Genomic DNA, 19,179 nt, shown 5'->3' with positions numbered 1-19,179 from the left:
GTAATATTTTTAGCCTTCCTACTAAAAATTACATTTAATTGTGTTTCTTTTGATGTGTGTGTGTGTGTGTGTGTGTCTTGTGTGTGTATAAAAATGTTGGGTATATGGAGCTCCTCCTAGTGGTTAGAGTACATGGCCATCAGGTTCAAAAATAAAGTCCTAACTTTGCTGTTTTCACTTGTTGTTCATTTAGAAATATTTGAAAGGAAACAAAATTGAGGGTATAAGAAAGAGACATCAAAAATGAAGCGAGGGGGCTTCCCTGGTGGCACAGTTGTTGAGAGTCTGCCTGCCGATGCAGGGGACGTGGGTTCGTGCCCTGGTCCAGGAAGATCCCACATGCCGCAGAGCGGCTGGGCCCGTGAGCCATGGCCACTGGGCCTGCGCGTCCGGAGCCTGTGCTCCGCAACGGGAGAGGCCTCAACAGTGAGAGGCCCGCGTACCGCGGAAAAAAAAAAAAAAAGAAGCGAGGGCTTCTCTGGTGGCACAGTGGTTAAGAATCTGCCTGCCAATGCAGGGGACATGGGTTCGAGCCCTGGTCCGGGAAGATCCCACATGCCGCGGAGCAACTAAGCCTGTGCACAACTACTGAGCCTGCACTCTAGAGCCCGCGAGCCACAGCTACTGAAGCCCACATGCCACAATTACTGAAGCCTGCACACCTGAAGCCTGCGCTCCACAACAAGAGAAGCCACTGCAATGAGAAGCCTTCGCACCACAACGAAGAGTAGCTCCCCCTCACCGCAACTAGAGAAAGCCCGTGTGCAGCAACGAAGACCCAACAAAGCCAATAAATAAATAAATAATATAATATAATAAATCTATAAAAAAATGAAGTGAGACAGTGACTAAGGAGGCAATTGTTGTTCTCTATTTTTGTAGGAAGAAACGGGAATATCAATCACACCAATGGAAACATTGAGTGATAAGTGGGTAATTTTGGAAAATCAGCATGTAAGGCTAAAAAAGCCTTCCTACCAAATTATAAAATATGATAATCCTAGCAGTAGTCAAGATTATATCCATGTTTTGTCCTAGGAATTGATAAAAATACGAACATTTATAGGCACGCAGTAAATATACTACTTGTTGAATGTGTTGAATGATGGGCCTAGAGAGCCAAACCTTCCTTAAGGATTGTATCTTATTCATAAGATCCTTATTTTCTAATGTATTTGGCATTTTCTAATCTTAATGACTATTGGGAGGTAACCATGGGTAAAGCTCCCATAGAGAAAATGATTGAATTTTGAGCTACTAAAAAAAACAATAGTTTCAGACAAAAGAATATATATAGTCTATGGCCTGAAGGACCCAAGGGGTAGCAAAATCCACAGAGCCCATGAAAACTTAATATGATTTGATGAATGTTAAAAAGCTAAATCTAGGGCTTCCCTGGTGGCACAGTGGTTAAGAATCCGCCTGCCAACGCAGGAGACATGGGTTCAAGCCCTGGTCCAGGAAGATCTCACATGCCACGGAGCAACTAAACCGTGAGCCACAACTACTGAGCCTGCACTCTAGAGCCCGCGAGCCACAACTACTGAAGCCTGTGCACCACAACCACTGAAGCCTGGGCACCCTAGAGCCCATGCTCCGCAACAAGAGAAGCCACCGCAATGAGAAGCCCACGCACCGCAACGGAGAGTAGCCCCCGCTCACCGCAACTAGCGAAAGCCCGCGCCCAGCAACGAAGACCCAATGCAGCCAAAAATAAGTTAAAAAAAAAAAAGCTAAATCTAAGTATTTCCTTCACAGGATTATTCTAATATTTCATTGGATTCATTGCTAAAAAGCTTTCTAAATCATACACATTTTCCTATTTTCTTAATTTTTGACCAACTGGCTATTCATATTAAGATAGAATATAGGATTGTTTGAGGAGTAGTTTACTTTAATTATAGCAAATATCTATCATTCTAAACACTGCAGATTATATTGTTGTAATGAATGGTGTACTACACTGTCTTTTAGAGAGCAATTACAAATTCATATCAAAAGTTTTCTATGTCTTTATAATACAAGGTTAATAAAAAGTAGACCCACCAACTAAAATTCACTTTAGCAGTGGTGAATTTGATATTTGTGGCTTTAACTATTTTTTAGCACTGTCACAAGTCTAAGATGTGTAAAGATTTTAAATTTTGCTAAAGCAAGCACTTGAATCAAACTTTGTCAAAGCAGTAAGGTGGTAGCAACTCACTTAGCTTAAGCAGACTATGAGACTCTTGGTGGAGCTTTGTTCCTTACTTGTTTTCACATATACAGAGATTCTTATAAAAGTAATTAAACAAGGAGGCCATTAGACTGGAGTGGCTCTAGTACCTTGGCAGCCTACATAAGCAGACCAAAATCTACGCCAGATTCAACGCAACTGAACTGGAGAAAATGAAACTTAAGAACAACCAATCAAAACCAGACAACTAGACTTCCCTAAATAAGTCAACAAGCTGTAGCCAATCAAATAATTTCCTTGCTTTGCTTCGCCTAGCTCCTATCAGTGGCATGCTCCTAAACACCTTTGGTTTGGTGCCGAAATTCTGCATCAACGTATTTTCAAAAAACTTTTTTTTGCTTTTTAAAAAATTTTTCTAATTTTATTGAAATATAGTTGATTCACAATGTTGTGATAGGTTCAGGTGTATAGCACAGTGATTCAGTTTTATATTTTTTTTCCGATTCTTTTTCCTTATAGGTTATTACAAAATATTGAGTAGAGCTCCCTGTGCTATACAGTAGGTCCTTGTTGGTTATCTACTTTATATATAGTAGTGTTTATATTTTAATCCCAAACTCCTAATTTATTCCTCCCTCCCCCTTTCTCCTTTGGTAACTATAAGTTTGTTTTGTATGTCTGTGAGTCTATTTCTCATTTGTAAATCAGTTCATTTGTATCATTTTTTAAGTTTCCACATATAAGTGACATCATGTGATATTTGTCTTTCTCTGACTGGCTTACTTCACTTAGTATGATAATCTCTAGGTCCATCCATGTTGCTGCAAATGGCATTATTTCATTCTTTTTTATGGCTGAGTAGTATTCCATTATATATATATATATATATATATATATATATATATATATATATATATATATATATATATATATATATATATATATATATATATATATACACCCCATCCTCTTTATCCATTCATCTGTCAGTGGACACTTAGGTTGCTTCCATGTCTTGGCTATTGTAAACAGTGCTGCAGTGAACATCGAGGTGCATGTATCTTTATGAATTATGGCTTTCTCCAGATATATGCCCAGGAGTGGGATTGCTGGATCATATGGCAGCTCTATTTTTAGTTTCTTAAGGAATCCCCATACTGTTCTCCATAGTGGCTGTACCAGTTTACATTCCCACCAACAGTGTAGGAGGGTTCCCTTTTCTCCACACCTTCTCCAGCATTTATTGTTTGTAGACTTTTTGATGATGGCCATTCTGACCAGTGTGTGGTGATATCTCATTGTAGTTTTGATTTGCATTTCTCTAATAATTAGCAATGTTGAGCATCTTTTCATGTGCCTTTTGCCCATCTGTATCTCTTCTTTGGAGAAATGTCTATTTAGACCTTCTGCCCATTTTTTGATTAGGTTGTTTTTTTTGATATTCAGCTGCATAAACTGTTTATATATTTTGAAGATTAATCCCTTGTCAGTGGTATTGTTTGCAAATATTTCTGTAGGTTGTCTTTTTGTTTTGTTTATGGTTTCCTTTGCTGTGCAAAAGCTTTTAAGTTTAATTAGGCCCCATTTGTTTATTTTTGTTTTTATTTCCATTACTCTAGGAGACAGATCAAAAAAATATTGCTGAGATTTATGTCAAAGAGTTATATGCCTCAGTTTACCTTTCAGTATTCTCAAAACAGAACTAAAATTCCTTAAGGAGTCACTTAAGGTTTTCTGTTCTAATAAAAATTAGGACTGTAAAAGTCTCTAGACATATCACTCAAGGAAATCAAATTCCATAGCATAACTTTAGTTTTAATTTAGATATTACCATAATTTGCCTACAGATTCACAATTAATCAGTAATTAAATGACACATATTGATTGAGTGAATACTGTATATAAGAGAACATTAGACAGGTTAATCTCTGTAGTCATGAAATCTTAGCTGAAACACCAAAGCTAAAAACAATAGGCAATAAGTACCCTCACAATCTAAAAAGGGGAAATAATCACATCAATTCCAGCCTTACTAAATGGCTATCAAACAGCACTATCAACCCCTATCACTAGAACAACCCTACTCTCACTCCCCAGAGCGTTGTTTACCGGCTACAAAATATTTAACCCCAGTGCTGCCACAGGACCAAGAGAAGGCCCAGTGAGAAAGTTCTAAGAAGACAGCGTGTCTCCTAGAGCTTGAGGAATTACGAATTTGAAGACTGGTATCTGCTTCTTACCTGGTGAATTCAGAAGACAGAAAGCAATCTACTTATGCCAACTATGGCAAGGAAAGGAAGGAAAGGAGCAAGTGGGCAAACCACACCCCTAGGGTTTTACATGGCAAAGATGATATGTTTCCTATGAGCCAAGTGGACGCCGTCAAATGAAATAGGGTTCAATCATGGGCTCCTGGAGAGAGCAGATCCCAGAAGTAAATGTCTGCTGCAGGAGTTGAATTTAAGAGAAAGAATGGAAGGGAAAGTCGTCAGAAATATGCCTGAAAGTACATGGTACTGATAAAAGAAACAGGCAGATCCCCACAGAAGGGTTCCAAAGAGCCCATAAATGTCCCCTTTGAGAGTCCTACCATGTGGGTAACTGGCACTGCAGGACATCATGGCAGAATTATACCAGGGGACCCTAATCCACACCCCTCCTTCTGTCTTTCTTCCCTCCTCCCCCATTCAGCCCTGAAAGCAGCAGAAGCACCGGAATTAGATATAGTGTTGTGACACGGCCAGGAGGAAAAGTGAAATAACATGCCAGTCTCCCTTCCTTACTCAGGTTCCTGTGCCACAAGTCAAGTCTGAGCTAGAAGAAATGGGTGAGCTTGGGATTGGATGTGAAATGAAAGTTTTAGTTTATACCAGACCAGACTTTTTAAAAGCTGAAAAATATCCTGATTACTAAAAATCAGTGTTCTTATAATTTTTTAAAAAAGAAAGATATGAGATCTACCCAAGATGTCAAAGGGCAGGGAAGGAAGAACATGGTGAATGACAGTAGTTGGAAGAAAACAAAGCCCATCAGTACACTCATGATTTGCACAAAACACTGGACATAGCACGAAATACAGGAAGAACATGATAAGGATCCAGTCTTTGAAAAATCTTATAGTGCAGTAAAAAAAGGAAGACATATTCACGAATAACTCCAATACAATGAAGAAAATTTATGGGCTACAAGAAAGGTAAAAAGTGTCACTGCATGACCGAATCTGTTTCCCTCCAAATGAATTTGATCACAACTCTCTATCTCTTCTGTTCAAAACTCTAAAGACAAGACCTATCCTAGGCTGAGAAAATGAATTAGGGTGAAACACAGGCAACATTAATTGTTTGTGTATTTGTTATAAAAGATTTTAGTAGAAGAGCTTAAATATTAAGCTAAAATGACTTTTAGATTTTAATTATCTATTTCTTTTAGCCATATAAATTCTATCCCTTATTACCACAAATAATTGAGTTGTGTCTGAAAGAGAAATAAGTGCTCTTTGAAAATTGGGGGTGGGAAGCAAAATTATTGCTATTTGCAACTAACGATAGTGTGAATACTTACAAAACCTAAGAAAATCAATTGAAAAAAATGATCCATCAGTATGAGAGCTCAGTGAAGTAGCTAGATGTTTTTAAAAATTAGTATCGCCTACTAATTATTAGTTTATTGTACTAACAATAAACTGCTGGTAAATATAATGGGAAAAGTTAGCATACTGTTGATGGAGGTTATTGAGAAGGCGTGACCTCTAATTGACCCACAAGCTGGACTGGGGCAATCGGAGGCTCCTCACCCACTCCCCTGTCCTTGGAGTGAACGTTACACCCACTGGTTGCACAGTTGGAGCTGTTTTCAAGGACACAGCCTTGAGAAAGCAATGTGATGTTGAGACCATCTGGATGGTATATGTGACTGAACCCCATTAAGGCCTCTATATATAAACTTTTAAGATTCTGTTGGGCAGGTGTGGAGATTTACTTGTCTTGCGGCCGCCAAGACAAGCCTCCTGTTTAGGTTCCCTTACTATTTAAATATGCCACCACCCAATCTCGGGTGGCTGCCTCTCCTTCTTTGGTCCCTCCTTGCCCTCTGCATATGGGGGCCAATTTACAAACCAACACATACACAGTAACCCAAGGTATTAAATATTTAGAAATCACACTAATACAATCTGCTGGTCCTCTATTTTTTAAAACTACATATTTTTCTGAGACAATATTTAGAAAGCAACAAGCTTTTTTACTGGTGGCAATTCTGTGCACCATTTAATCTGGAACCAACAGAATTTGTCAAAACAAGATGCATGACTTATGCTGAGACATGATGCAATCAATGGAGGTGCATAGAACCAGCCACTTCACATAGAGGTATCTGCTATTTGTGGTTCTGCTAAAGTTTATGTCTGTGTAACACAAGAATTCTGAGAAACACTATTTTTATCATTCTCATCAAAAGAGAAAAATATATGTATCATGAGGGGGTTATAATTGTAAACGCTGTCTTATTGAATATATTTCTGACAGGAAAAAACTTCCACTTTGATGAGAACGAAATTCCTCACTTAGAACTTGTACATGATTGATGACTGGAAAAATCTTCCATAGACTGGCTTCTGACTTTGCACATTTTAATCCTTCTTTCTCCTCCACTACTCACATATTTCCAGAAACAGGGACTGAAGGAGGTATTCATACTGAGATATGATATCTGACCTTGCACTTTACCATTACAAAGGATATCCATGCCATAGGCTGTAAGAGTATCCCTGGAAGACTTTCCTATCCAGGGACTGCTAGGAATAACATAACTATATGGAAGTTACTCTGAACCTCAATGTGTATTGCCCTAAACTCAACTAAATGATTTCCCAATTCAACTTGCCCTTATTAAAAATGCCTGAAAGGCAGTGTAATGGAAAGGAAGCTGATGTGGAATAGGAAGGGATTTATAATTTTAAACTGATGGAGGTTAAAACAACTTTTGCCTGGTATCATAACTATTTCTAGATGAGTAAAAACAGAATTTTCCTTTTTGCATAATATCACCTTCTTGCCTCAATTCCTCCCACAGTTGGAAAAAAAGGCAAGGGAATGATGATATTTGTATTGGCCCTACTCTGTTCTTGCTGAGTCAGGCTGTTGTTATGTTCTTAGTTGCAGCAATTTTTGAACCACAGTGTAGACCGATCCATCTTCTCATGTGATTTTTCTACCTACTCAATAAAAACAGCTTGCCTCTTCTAAAATGTAGTAAAATTTTAAAAGCTCTGATCTTTTCTTACCTGATCTTGGCAGCCTTCAATCCGAAAACAAGAAACAGAGTATCATTCTAGATGTCTTCACAGTAACTACTACATTTTCTAAAACACAGATCAAAGCAGACACACAGCTCTAGTGTGGGAGGCTGGACTTGCAGTCCCACAACCTGGTTCTCTTATAAATAATCCTCAAGGCCTAAAATGGAGCAAAGGAAGAACAGAAGAACAGAATGTATCTAGTTGGCAAATTTTGAGGGCAATGAAATCCCCAGTTTTGTTTTCTTTACACACTCAGTCTTGCTATCCAGAAAGTCTCAGCCACTTTCATGGTTTCAAAAACCACTTATATTCCAATGACTCCAAATTCTGTGTTGGAACTTTTTTCTAAGCTCAAGATCCATTTAACCAATTCTAGTGGAAAATTGTAACTTAGACACAGACACATGTCCTAAATGTAACTTATCATTGTCCCTTTCAAATTTGCTTCTCAAAAAAGTGTCACCCTCTCAGTGAATGGCATTACATCCACTCATTTGTTGAAACCAGAAACCTAAACACTACCATAGATTCCTCCATTCCAGTGGAGGAGCCAAAACCAGTTCCCATCAACTTGCAAAAGGCATTTGTGCAAATCTCTCTCCAACTCCTCATTCTGTGAAGTCACGTTGCTAGCTTGAAAGTGCCCTGGTGGTAATCATCAAAAAGACAAGAGATAACAAGTGTTGGCAAGGATGTGGAGAAAAGAGGACCCTTGTGCACTATTAGTGGTAATGTAAATTAGTACAACCACTGTGAAAAACAGTGTGGGTGTTCCTGAAAAAATTAAAAACAGAATACCATATAATCCAGAAATTCCACTTCTGAGCATATATCCAAAGGAAATGAAAAAAGGAGCTCAAAGAGATATCTGCACCCCCATGTTCATTGCAGCATTATTCAAGATTAGCCAAGATATGTTAAGAAATGAAATGTCTATCAACAGATGAATGGATAAAGATGCAGTGCATATATGCAATGAAACAGTATTCAACCATGAAAAAGAAGGAAATCCTGCCATTTGCAACAACAGGTGTCTGTTTGCATCACACCTGATAACATCACATTGGCCAAAAGGAAGTCACGTGATCAAGACCAAAATCAAGAGGCAGGAAATACACTTTATCTCTACTGGCAAGCACTCCAGAGTCACATGGCAGAGTGCAGATACACAGAGAGTTGAAGAAATGGAGCAACAATTCAATCTACCACATGTACATTTTTTAAATTTTCCAAAATAACCAAAGCAGACTTCATGTCTTCATATGGAAAATAAACCTGACCATATGAAAAATACTAGTATAATCCAGTGTAAAATGTTCCAGGAAAAGAAATTTATTAAATTAGAGCACAATGAAGTCATAAGTGACTCACTATGAATTCTTACCTAGAAAAGAAGGGGAAATCAGAAAAATTAAGTATATCAAAACAGAGAAAGGCACCCAGGGAAATTTAAAAGTTTTAATGAACAAAATTGACTGTGGTAATCTGGTTTGCTAACTGAAGCAAAACTCACTATAACTCACTTCCTATATTGTACTTTTAGAAATAATTTTAACTTTTTATTTTGAAATAATTTCAAATTTACAGATAAGCTTTAAATAGTTTCAAGCTTAGGAACAGTACAAAGAACTTCCATACACCCTTCACCCAGATGCATCAATTGTCAACATATTACACCACATTTGCTTTGCTATTTTGTGTATGGATGTGGTGGGGAGGTGTGATTTTTTCTGAACCATTTGAGAGTAAGTTGCAGACATGATATCTTTTCACCAATAAATACATGCTTTTCCTAAGAAAAAAGACATTCTCTACCATAACCAATCACCAAAATCCAGAAAGTAACATTGATTCAATGTTATTATCTAATCTGCAGAAGTTATCCCAATAATGCTCTTTATAGGAAAAAATCTCTGATCACGTATCATACATTGCATTTAGCTGCCATGTCTCTTTAGTCTCATTTAATCTGGAACAGTTCCTCAGTCTATATTTCTCTTTCATTACCTTGACCATTCTTAAGAAAACTGGCCAAGTTCTTTTGTAGAAGGCCTTCAATTTGGTTTTATCAGGGAATTTCTCATGATTAGATTATTGTTATGCATTTTTGTCAATATTAACATGGTAGTGGTGTTATGTCCATTTCAGTGCATCATATTAAGAGGAATATGTTGGTCTGCACCATTACTATGATATTAACTTTCATCACTTGGTTTCTCCACTATAAAGTTACTATTTTTCCTTTGTAATTAATAAATGCTTTGTAGAAAGATACTATAGAAGTACATAAATATCCTATTCTTCATCAAATTTTTACCAACTTTTAACATTTATTGATGATTCTTGCAGGAATCAATATTACCATGACATTTGCCAAGTGGTGATTTTATCACTCCATCATTCCTTCTATACGTATCAGTTAGCTTTCTACTCTAATGAAGAGTTTTTCCTCTTCCCCATTTATTTCTATCAGTGTGGTCTTAGAAATTCCTGTTTTATTCACTGGGTAAAAAGCCATTATGATCATTTCGATGTTCAAACTGTCCCAGTAGGGGCTATATAGTACTTTTATAAAATAATGAACCACCCAAATGGTATAATGAGTGAGCCCTCATTAATGTCCTGTTCCATGTTAGCTTTGAAAGAGCTTACTATGGGACCGTATCTCTGGCATTTTTTCTGACATTTGTCATTGTTGTGCACTCATCAAAATTAATAATAAATCACAGGCTAAATCTATTAAGAACTTACGATGTGCTAGTCATACTGTTAAGCACTTCTCATGTATTATCTCATTTAATCTTTAAAAAAAATCCTAGGACAGATATTATTTTTATAATACCTATTTTACAACTGGGGCAACTAAGCCTTATAGAGGTTAAATAACAACCAGGAAATGGGAAGATAAAGTTTGAACCCAAATCATCTGCCTCCAAAGATTTTATTCTTCAGCTACGCTTTGATTTTAGATTCCTAAAGGGGAGAGAGAGACCATACTTGGTAAACACCCAAATGCCGACTTCCTCAGAGTTCCTTCTGCATTTAGATCAGTCTAATGTAGGACATGAGAGCAGATTCTAGAGTGAGGCTGCCTAGATTATGATTCATGCTCTTCCATTCATGAGCGGTATGACTTTGCCTTCAAGGCTTCAGTTTCTTCCCTTCTAAAAGAGAGGTGGTAATGAGAACACTTCACAGAACTATTTTGGGAATTGAAAGGGAGCAACAAGTAAAACACTCGGCATGGCAACTTGGCACATAGTAGGCACACAATAAATATTTTTTTTAAATACTAAGATGGTCATAGAAAAATCTCTGCTTATGATTTTTAACTGAAGCCACAACTGTATTATGATTATCTCTTTGATGTAACTTTAAGTATTTCTTCCAAGAAGCAAAAAATATTTATTGCTGCCAAATAACTGCTACGTTCTGACTTCAGACTCTCTGAGACTCTGAAAACTTCTCCAAGAGTATCTTCAGATATTTTGCACCCAGTCCAAATCCGGATTTCATTAACCATTAAATTCAAAGGCAACTTTAAATCAAAGAATAAAAGAGACTTTGCCTAAGTTTAGCCTCACATTAGCATGTGAGAGATCCTGCATCAGCAAAAATCTTTTTTTTAATCAACCTAAACCTCTGACTAAATTAATAAGAGTTGAGTTTGACCTTTAAAATGCTAAAAAATACAGTTCCCAGTATAATTCTTGCTCATCCCCGGACCAAACCATTCTCATAGTAAATTATGGTACTAACAGCTGGCTGCCAATGAAGTCAACTATTAATTGTATGTTCACTGCACTGCCTGATATAAATCAATATGAGTAATGAGCAATTGTCCACAATCTATAGATACACAGATCCTACATTGCAAAATCATTTAAGGTTGGCTGTCAGCCTTCTCAGACTAGATGTCATTTGGTCTTTGCTAAAGATATGGCAAATATGAACACACATTGAAAACCACCTGATCTACTGTCTCTGCAGTAAACTTCCAGTCATCTCTATGACTAGAGATGATTTTTGATTGTGTATTCCAAATAAACAACTTCTACATTTTTTGAATCCCTAAAGAATCTGAAGAATGGGCTCAGGTTGTCACCACCTTATTATCTCAAGTTCTCAAAACTCCCTCTGTCCACCACCTTCTGCCTTTCCCCCTCCCTCCTTTCTACCAAACTTGCTCTCCATCTTCATAAAAGCCACCAGCTTCCCTGTTTTCCTAGTTCCCATCATTATCTAGATTCTTTCATCTTTCTACTCAGTTTCAATACCACGGACACTAAGGGTTAGTGACATTCATTTTACAATTGACCACTTCCACCTCAGATCTTGCTCACATTAGGCTGCCCCACTGTTCCCCATCTCTGACTCCTGGATGGCAGAGTATTGCTAGGAGGTATAAGGAAATGACACTGACAGAATCTATCATAAATCCACTTCGTCTAACTTTGAAGGGCCCTCTATTCAACTCAACAATATTTAAGTGGAGGTTTTGCAAAGTGGCTTCTGTAAGACACTCTCAGAATATGTTGATGAGTATTTGGTATGGATGGAGGATTCCATGTTAGAGGTTAACTAAGCTTGGAAAACACTGGTTTAAGTGAAGTTAAACAAGTTCTTTTCTGCAAAACTTAGTAAAGCCTGGGGAGGGATTTCCAGATAGGGATTACATATGCACCATTTCTCAAAATGTTTGCCTAAGGAACCACTTTTTCACAGTACAACCACAACTTTGGTATACTGTGGAACAAGCTGGGGATATACTATACTAACTCATCTCATTAACTCCTAACATAGTTTTGAACCATCTTAAATAGGTTCTGGTACCAATTCCAATGTGGTTGGGGGGAAGGTTTTCCCCACAACAACAAGCAATTCTCAGGCACCAGCTGGGTATCCTACAATTCAGCTCACTATCTACCCAGAGATAGCATCAAATTCCACAGGTTATGGGTTCAGTCCTACAAGACTTCCCCCCTACCCCTTTATTGATTTTCTGTCTGCTCCTTTATCAACTATAATTATGGATAGCTTATTTCTCCTTTTAGCTCTACAGTTAGACACACATTTGCTGTCTTCTTGATGAACTGATCCTTTCATCATTATGAAATATCCTTTATCTCAGGTAATATTCCTTGTCTTGATGTCTTCTTTTTCTGACATTAATATAGTCACCTCAGCTTACCTATGATTAGTGTTTGATTGTATCCTTTTACTTATTCCTATCCATATTTTCATATTTAATAAAGTGTGTTTCCTGCAGATAGCATATAATTGGGTCTTGATTTTTTCCATCTTGATAATCTCTGTCTTTTATTTGGAGCATTTAAGCCATTTACATTTACGTTAATTATCATATGGTTAGATTTAAGTCAACTCTGTCACCATTTTCATTTTACTTGCTCCCCTTTGTTCCTTCTTTACTCTTTTCTTATTTTTAGATGAATTGAATATTTTTTAGGACTTCATTTTATCTCCACCATTGGCTTATTAGTTATACCTGTTTGTTTTATCACTTTAGCTGTTGCTGTATGACTTACAAAATGCATCTTTAACTTAACCACAGTCCCCTTTCAAATAATGTTATACTTCACATATAAAGAATCTTACAATTCTCCTACCCTATCCTTTATTCTACAGTTGAGATTTTAATTTGATGTTATAAATTCCACAATAAGTAATTACTACTTTTGCTGTAGACAATTATCAATGATTTCTTCTGATACTGATGAATAGCTACTATCAGAACCCTCTATAAATAACACCTATAAATTATGGGAAAACATTTTCAAAAAACACCTATCTGAAGGCAATGAAGAATGAACCAAAACAGGCAGAAACAGGAAAAGAATCAATTAGAAGAAAGGACTGACATGCATTTCCCATTTTTATTTTTTTTAACTTCAGAGCAAGCCCAATCTGCACTAAACAGAAGTGCTAAGACTTTGATGGGAAAACCCCAGTCATGGTGGCTTGAAGAAGGATGGATTTGCATACCTAGAATTAATCCTACTTGGTAGTGGTATGTATTTGTGGTCTTTTTTATCTTTGTTTCACTGTACAGAATATGACCTTTTTCTCCAGTTGCTCTTAAAATTTGCTTTTTGACACTGGTTTTCAGCATTTTAATTATGATATGCCTCAACATGGTTTTGTTCATGTTTATTTTGCTTGCCATTTTTTACTATCTTATATCTGTGAGTCTATATATTTATCAAACTTGGAAAGTTCTTTACCATTGTTTCTCCATATTTTTCTTCTGCTCCATTCTCTTCTTCTTGGACTCCAATTACATGCACATTAAATTTCTTAATATTGTCCCATAGCTCACTAAAACTCTGTTTAGTATTTTTTTCCACTCTGTTTTTCAGTTTGAATATTTTCTATTTCTAAGTTTTAAAGGTCACTTGTTTTTCACCTGTAGCTTATAGGCTCCTTTTAAACCTATCCAGTGAATTTTTCATTTTAGATATATATTTTTAATGTCTAAAACTTCCACTTTGTTCTTTTTATATCTTCCATTTCTCTCCTCGTTATGTTCATGTTTTCTTTCAAATCCTTGAAAATATTTGTAGTAGAGATTTTAAAGTCCTCATCTGTTATTTCCTTTAATTCTGCCATTTCTGGCTCTGCTTCTGTTGACTGACTTTCCCGTCATGGTTATGGGTCACACATGTTTCTTCACGTATCTAGTGATTTTGGTGCTGGACATTGTGGATGTTACACTATTGACTGTTGGATATTTTTGTTTTTGCAATTTGTTTTAATTATTATAAGACAAGTTACAGCTTAATCCTTCTAAGACTTTTTAAAAACTTAGGGCAGGTTAAACAGGAATTTTACTCTGAGACTAATTTAGCCCTGTTATTGAGGCATGACTCTTCTGAGGTATCTACTAATTGCCCCAAGTGTTCCAGGAGGTCTCTCTAGGCTGGCTTGATGGAATCTGGTTAACTCTCTGTCCTACGTGGATTAATGGAATTGTTCACCTTATAGCTCTCTTATGACACATGTTCTTTTCCTGGCTTCATGAGCAAATGCACAGATAGGTATTCATTCAAAGACTTGAGGGACCCCCATGCAGGTTCATGAAGCTCACTCGCTCTCTCTCTGCACAGTTTTTTCTACACTGGCACTTTGTTTTAAAATTCAAGTTGCCTCAGCACTGCAGTTTCTATCTCCTCAATTCAGTGAGTGTAATGTGCTGTGCTTGAGTTCCCCCTCCCTCTACCACTGTTTGAAAATTGCCTCTAGAGACTGGACTATTCATAGGGCTCATATTTTTCTATTCTTTCAGGGATCACAGTCCTGAATGGCTTGTTCTCCCAATTCTGCATGGTTTGAAAAGACTTGTTTATTTTGTCCAAGCTTTTAGTTGTTTATGGTGGAAGAACAAGTTCTACACCATGGTAAGCTCTATCATGGCCAGGACACATTTGTAAAGGTTTTTTTGGTTACTATATATATTTTTTTAAAGAACAAATAGGCCCGAAGACCGGAAAATTGAGAGCTTCTTCGCGCCCCGGCGGCTGCACCCGGTGGCTCGGCGGCCGTTACCATGCCACAAAATGAATATATCGAGTTACACCGTAAGCGCTATGGATATCGTTTGGATTACCATGAGAAAAAGAGAAAGAAGGAAGGTCGAGAGGCTCATGAACGATCAAAGAAGGCAAAAAAAATGATTGGTCTGAAAGCTAAGCTCTACCATAAACAGCGCCATGCTGAGAAAATACAAATGAAAAAGACTATTAAGATGAATGAAAAAAGAAACACCAGACAGAAGAATGATGAAAAGACTCCACAAGGAGCAGTACCTGCATATCTACTGGACAGAGAGGGACAGTCTCGAGCTAAAGTACTTTCCAATATGATCAAACAAAAACGAAAAGAGAAAGCGGGAAAATGGGAAGTCCCTCTGCCCAAAGTTCGTGCCCAGGGAGAAACAGAAGTATTAAAAGTTATTCGAACGGGAAAGAGAAAGAAGAAAGCCTGGAAGAGGATGGTTACTAAAGTTTGCTTTGTTGGAGATGGCTTTACTCGAAAACCACCTAAATATGAAAGATTCATTAGGCCAATGGGATTACGTTTTTTTTTTTTTTTTTTTTTTTTTTTTTTTTTTTTTTTTTTTTTTTTTTTGCTGTACGCGGGCCTCTCACTGCTGTGGCCTCTCCCGTTGCGGAGCACAGGCTCCGGACACACAGGCTCCGCGGCCATGGCTCGCGGGCCCAGCCGCTCCGCGGCATGTGGGATCTTCCGGGATCGGGGCACGAACCCGTGTCCCCTGCATCGGCAGGCGGACTCCCAACCACTGCGCCACCAGGGAAGCCCGGGATTACGTTTTAAGAAGGCCCACGTAACACATCCTGAACTGAAAGCCACCTTCTGCCTGCCAATACTTGGTGTGAAGAAGAATCCCTCATCCCCACTATATACAACTTTGGGTGTTATTACCAAAGGTACTGTTATTGAGGTGAACGTGAGTGAGTTGGGCCTAGTGACACAAGGAGGCAAGGTCATTTGGGGAAAATATGCCCAGGTTACCAACAATCCTGAAAATGACGGATGCATAAATGCAGTCTTACTGGTTTGACAGCAGATACATACAAATAACTCCTTATAATTATTGAAGACTACACACCAATCAGGAAACCATTACTCTGATATTTCTGAATACTACCAATCAGCCTTACATGTCTGCAGTCATCAAGAAAACTATTTATTCTATTGTTTAAAAAAGATTAAAATGGCCTAGTTTTACAAAAAAAAAAAAAAAAAAAAAAAAAAAAAAAAAAAATAGGCCCTCTAGTTGGTTGGCATACATTTTCCAAAATTTTTAATATCTTAATATATCTATAGACAAATATGTGCATAAATGAAAGAAGCATCTGAAGGCAAAGATCTGCTTAAGCTCTTTACAATGGATCTAATATGGTTTGCCCATCAAGATCATGCATGTAAAAAGCAGGTCAAAGCAATTTTTTAATACTTTCCTATGTCCTTTGCAAATGAAAGCTATGGCTCTCCTTATCTGGAGATTTGAAAACTCTCAACTCTAATGGCTTTTCTCAGTTATTAATTAGCAGTCTATGCCCATTTTATTGGATAACAGGGACAGAGGGAACTAAAACTTGACGTTTAAAGGCATATATACATAGGTAGACAAGAATTTCAGAATTTTGTAATCCGGATTTAAGCCTCTAATATTTGCTTCTACCTCGGTCAGGCAGGTAATCTAGAAGGCTAAAGGGACAAAGTGGGAACTGAGGCAAACATGCGTAACATGGCCCATCTACAGAGTTCCAACAGAAAACAAAAACACTAATTCAAAAAACTATATGTGGACTTCTCCAGAGGCACGGTGGTTAAGAATCCACCTGCCAATGCAGGGGACACATGCCTGATCATGTGTCCTGATCATGCCCTGATCCAGGAAGACCCCACATGCTGTGGAGCAACTAAGCCCATGTGCCACAACTACTGAAGCCTGAATGCCTAGAGCCAGTACTCCACAACAAGAGAAGCCACTGAAATGAGAAGCCCGTGCACTGCAACAAAGAGTAGGCCCCGCTCGCCAAAACTACAGAAAGCCTGGGCACAGCAATGAAGACCCAGTGCAGCCAAAAATAAACAAATTTATATATATATATATATATATATATATATATTTATATATATATATATATATGCACCCCAATGCTCATGACAGCATTATTTACAACAGTCAAGATATGGAAGCAACCTAAGTGTCCATGAACAAATGAATGGAAAATGAAGATATAATGGAATATTACTCTGCCATAAAAAAGCATGAAATTTAGCCATTTGCAACGGCATGATTTGACCTGGAGAGTATTATGCCTAATGCAGTAAGTCTGACAGAGAAAGACAAAATACTGTATGTTTTCACTTATATGTGGAATCTAAAAAATAAAAATGAATGAATATAACAAAACAGAAAAAGACATAGATTTAGAGAACAAACTAGTGGTTACCAGTGTGGAGAGGGAAGGGGGAGGGGCAAGATAGAGGAAGGGGATTAAGAGATATAAACTACTTGGTATAAAATCAACAAGAGAGGACAGGAGCTTCAAGATGGCTGAAGAGTAAGACGTGGAGATCACCTTCCTCCCCACAAATACATCAGAAATACATCTACATGTGGAACAACTCCTACAGAACACCTACTGAATGATGGCAGAAGACCTCAGAACTCCCAAAAGGCAAGAAACTCCCCACGTACCTGGGTAGGGCAAAAGAAAAAAGAAAAAACAGAGACAAAAGGATAGGGACGGGACCTGCACCAGTGGGAGGGAGCTGTGAAGGAGGAAAGGTTTCCACACACTAGGAAGCCCCTTCGCGGACGGAGACTGTGGGTGGCGGGGGAGGGGGGAAGCTTCGAGAGCGCAGCAACAGGGGTGCAGAGGGCAAAGCCCGGGGATTCCCGCACGAAGGATCAGTGCCAAACAGCACTCACCAGCCCGAGAGGCTTGTCTGCTCACCTGCTGGGGCAGGCGGGGTCTGGGAGCTGAGGCTTGGGCTTCGGAGGTCGGATCCCAAGGAGAGGACTGGGGTTGGCCACTTGAACACAGCCTGAAGGGATTAGTGCACCACGGCTAGCCCGGAGGGAGTCCGGGAAAAAGTCTGGACCTGCCAAAGAGGCAAGAGACTTTTCCTTGCCTCTTTGTTTCCTGGTGCACGAGGAAAGGGGATTAAGAGCGCTGCTTAAAGGAGCTCCAGAGACGGTGCGAGCCGCGGCCATCAGCGCAGACCCCAGAGACGGGCATGGGACACTAAAGCTGCTGCTGCTGCCACCAAGAAGCCTGTGTGCGAGCACAGGTCACTATCCACACCTCCCCTCCTGGGAGCCTGTGCAGCCCTCCACTGCCAGGGTCCCGTGATCCAGGGACAACTTCCCCAGGAGAACGCACGGCGCACATCAAGCTGGTGCAACGTCATGCCGGCCTCTGCCGCCGCAGGCTTGCCCGGCATCCGTACCCCTCCCTCTCCCCCGCCTGAGTGAGCCAGAACCCCTGAATCAGCTGCTCCTTTAATCCCGTCCTGTCTGAGCAAAGAACAGACGTCCTCAGGCGACCTACGTGCAGAGGCAGAGCCAACTCCAAAGCTGAGCCCCGGGAGCTGTGCAAACAAAGAAGAGAAAGGGAAATCTCCCCCAGCAGCCTCAGGAGCAGTGGATTAAATCTCCACAGTCAACTTGATGTACCCTGCATCTGTGGAATACCTGAATAGACAACGAATCATCCCAAATTGAGGAGGTGGACTTTGGGAGCAACGATATATATTATATTTTTTTCCCTTTTTCTCTTTTTGTGAGTGTGTATGCATATGCTTCTGTGTGTGATTTTGTCTGTATAGCTTTGCTTTTACCATTTGTCTTAAGGTTCTGTCTGTCCATTTTGTTTGTTTGTTTTTTAGTATAGTTTTCAGCACTTGTTATCATTGGTGGATTTGTTTTTTGGCTTGTTGTTCTTTCTTTCTTTTTTGAAAATTACTTAAAAAATTTTTTTAATAATTATTTTCTGTTTTTTATTTTAATAACTTTTTTCATTTTATTTAATTTTTTCTTTCTTTCTTTCTTTCTTTCCTTCCTTCCTTCCTTTCTTTTTTCTCCCTTTTATTCTGAGCCATGTGGATGACAGGCTCTTGGTGCCCCAGGCGGGCATCAGGGCTGTGCCTCTGA

General features: G+C 38.6%; 1 protein-coding gene across 1 annotated transcript; it reads left to right on the top strand.

Moving 5' to 3' along the window:
• Window positions 1-14,975: 14,975 nt before the first annotated feature.
• Window positions 14,976-16,238, top strand: LOC307050370 (ribosome biogenesis protein NSA2 homolog). Its single transcript, XM_079700364.1, has 2 exons — window positions 14,976-15,565; window positions 15,818-16,238. The coding sequence occupies exons 1-2, from the start codon at window positions 15,037-15,039 to the stop codon at window positions 16,069-16,071; spliced, it is 783 nt and encodes a 260-aa protein (XP_079556490.1). The 5' UTR covers window positions 14,976-15,036; the 3' UTR covers window positions 16,072-16,238.
• Window positions 16,239-19,179: the final 2,941 nt, after the last annotated feature.

The sequence above is a fragment of the Hyperoodon ampullatus genome, assembly GCF_949752795.1.
Source record: "Hyperoodon ampullatus genome assembly, chromosome: 1".
Classification (NCBI taxonomy): domain Eukaryota; kingdom Metazoa; phylum Chordata; class Mammalia; order Artiodactyla; family Ziphiidae; genus Hyperoodon; species Hyperoodon ampullatus.
This window is presented reverse-complemented; position numbering and strand designations above follow the sequence as displayed.

Coding starts and splice junctions, on each gene's coding strand:
- LOC307050370 (XM_079700364.1), top strand. CDS start 15,037: ATGCCACAAAATGAATATATCGAGTTACACCGTAAGCGCTATGGATAT. Junction 15,566..15,817: donor CATTAGGCCAATGGGATTAC/GTTTTTTTTTTT, acceptor GCCCGGGATTAC/GTTTTAAGAAGGCCCACGTA.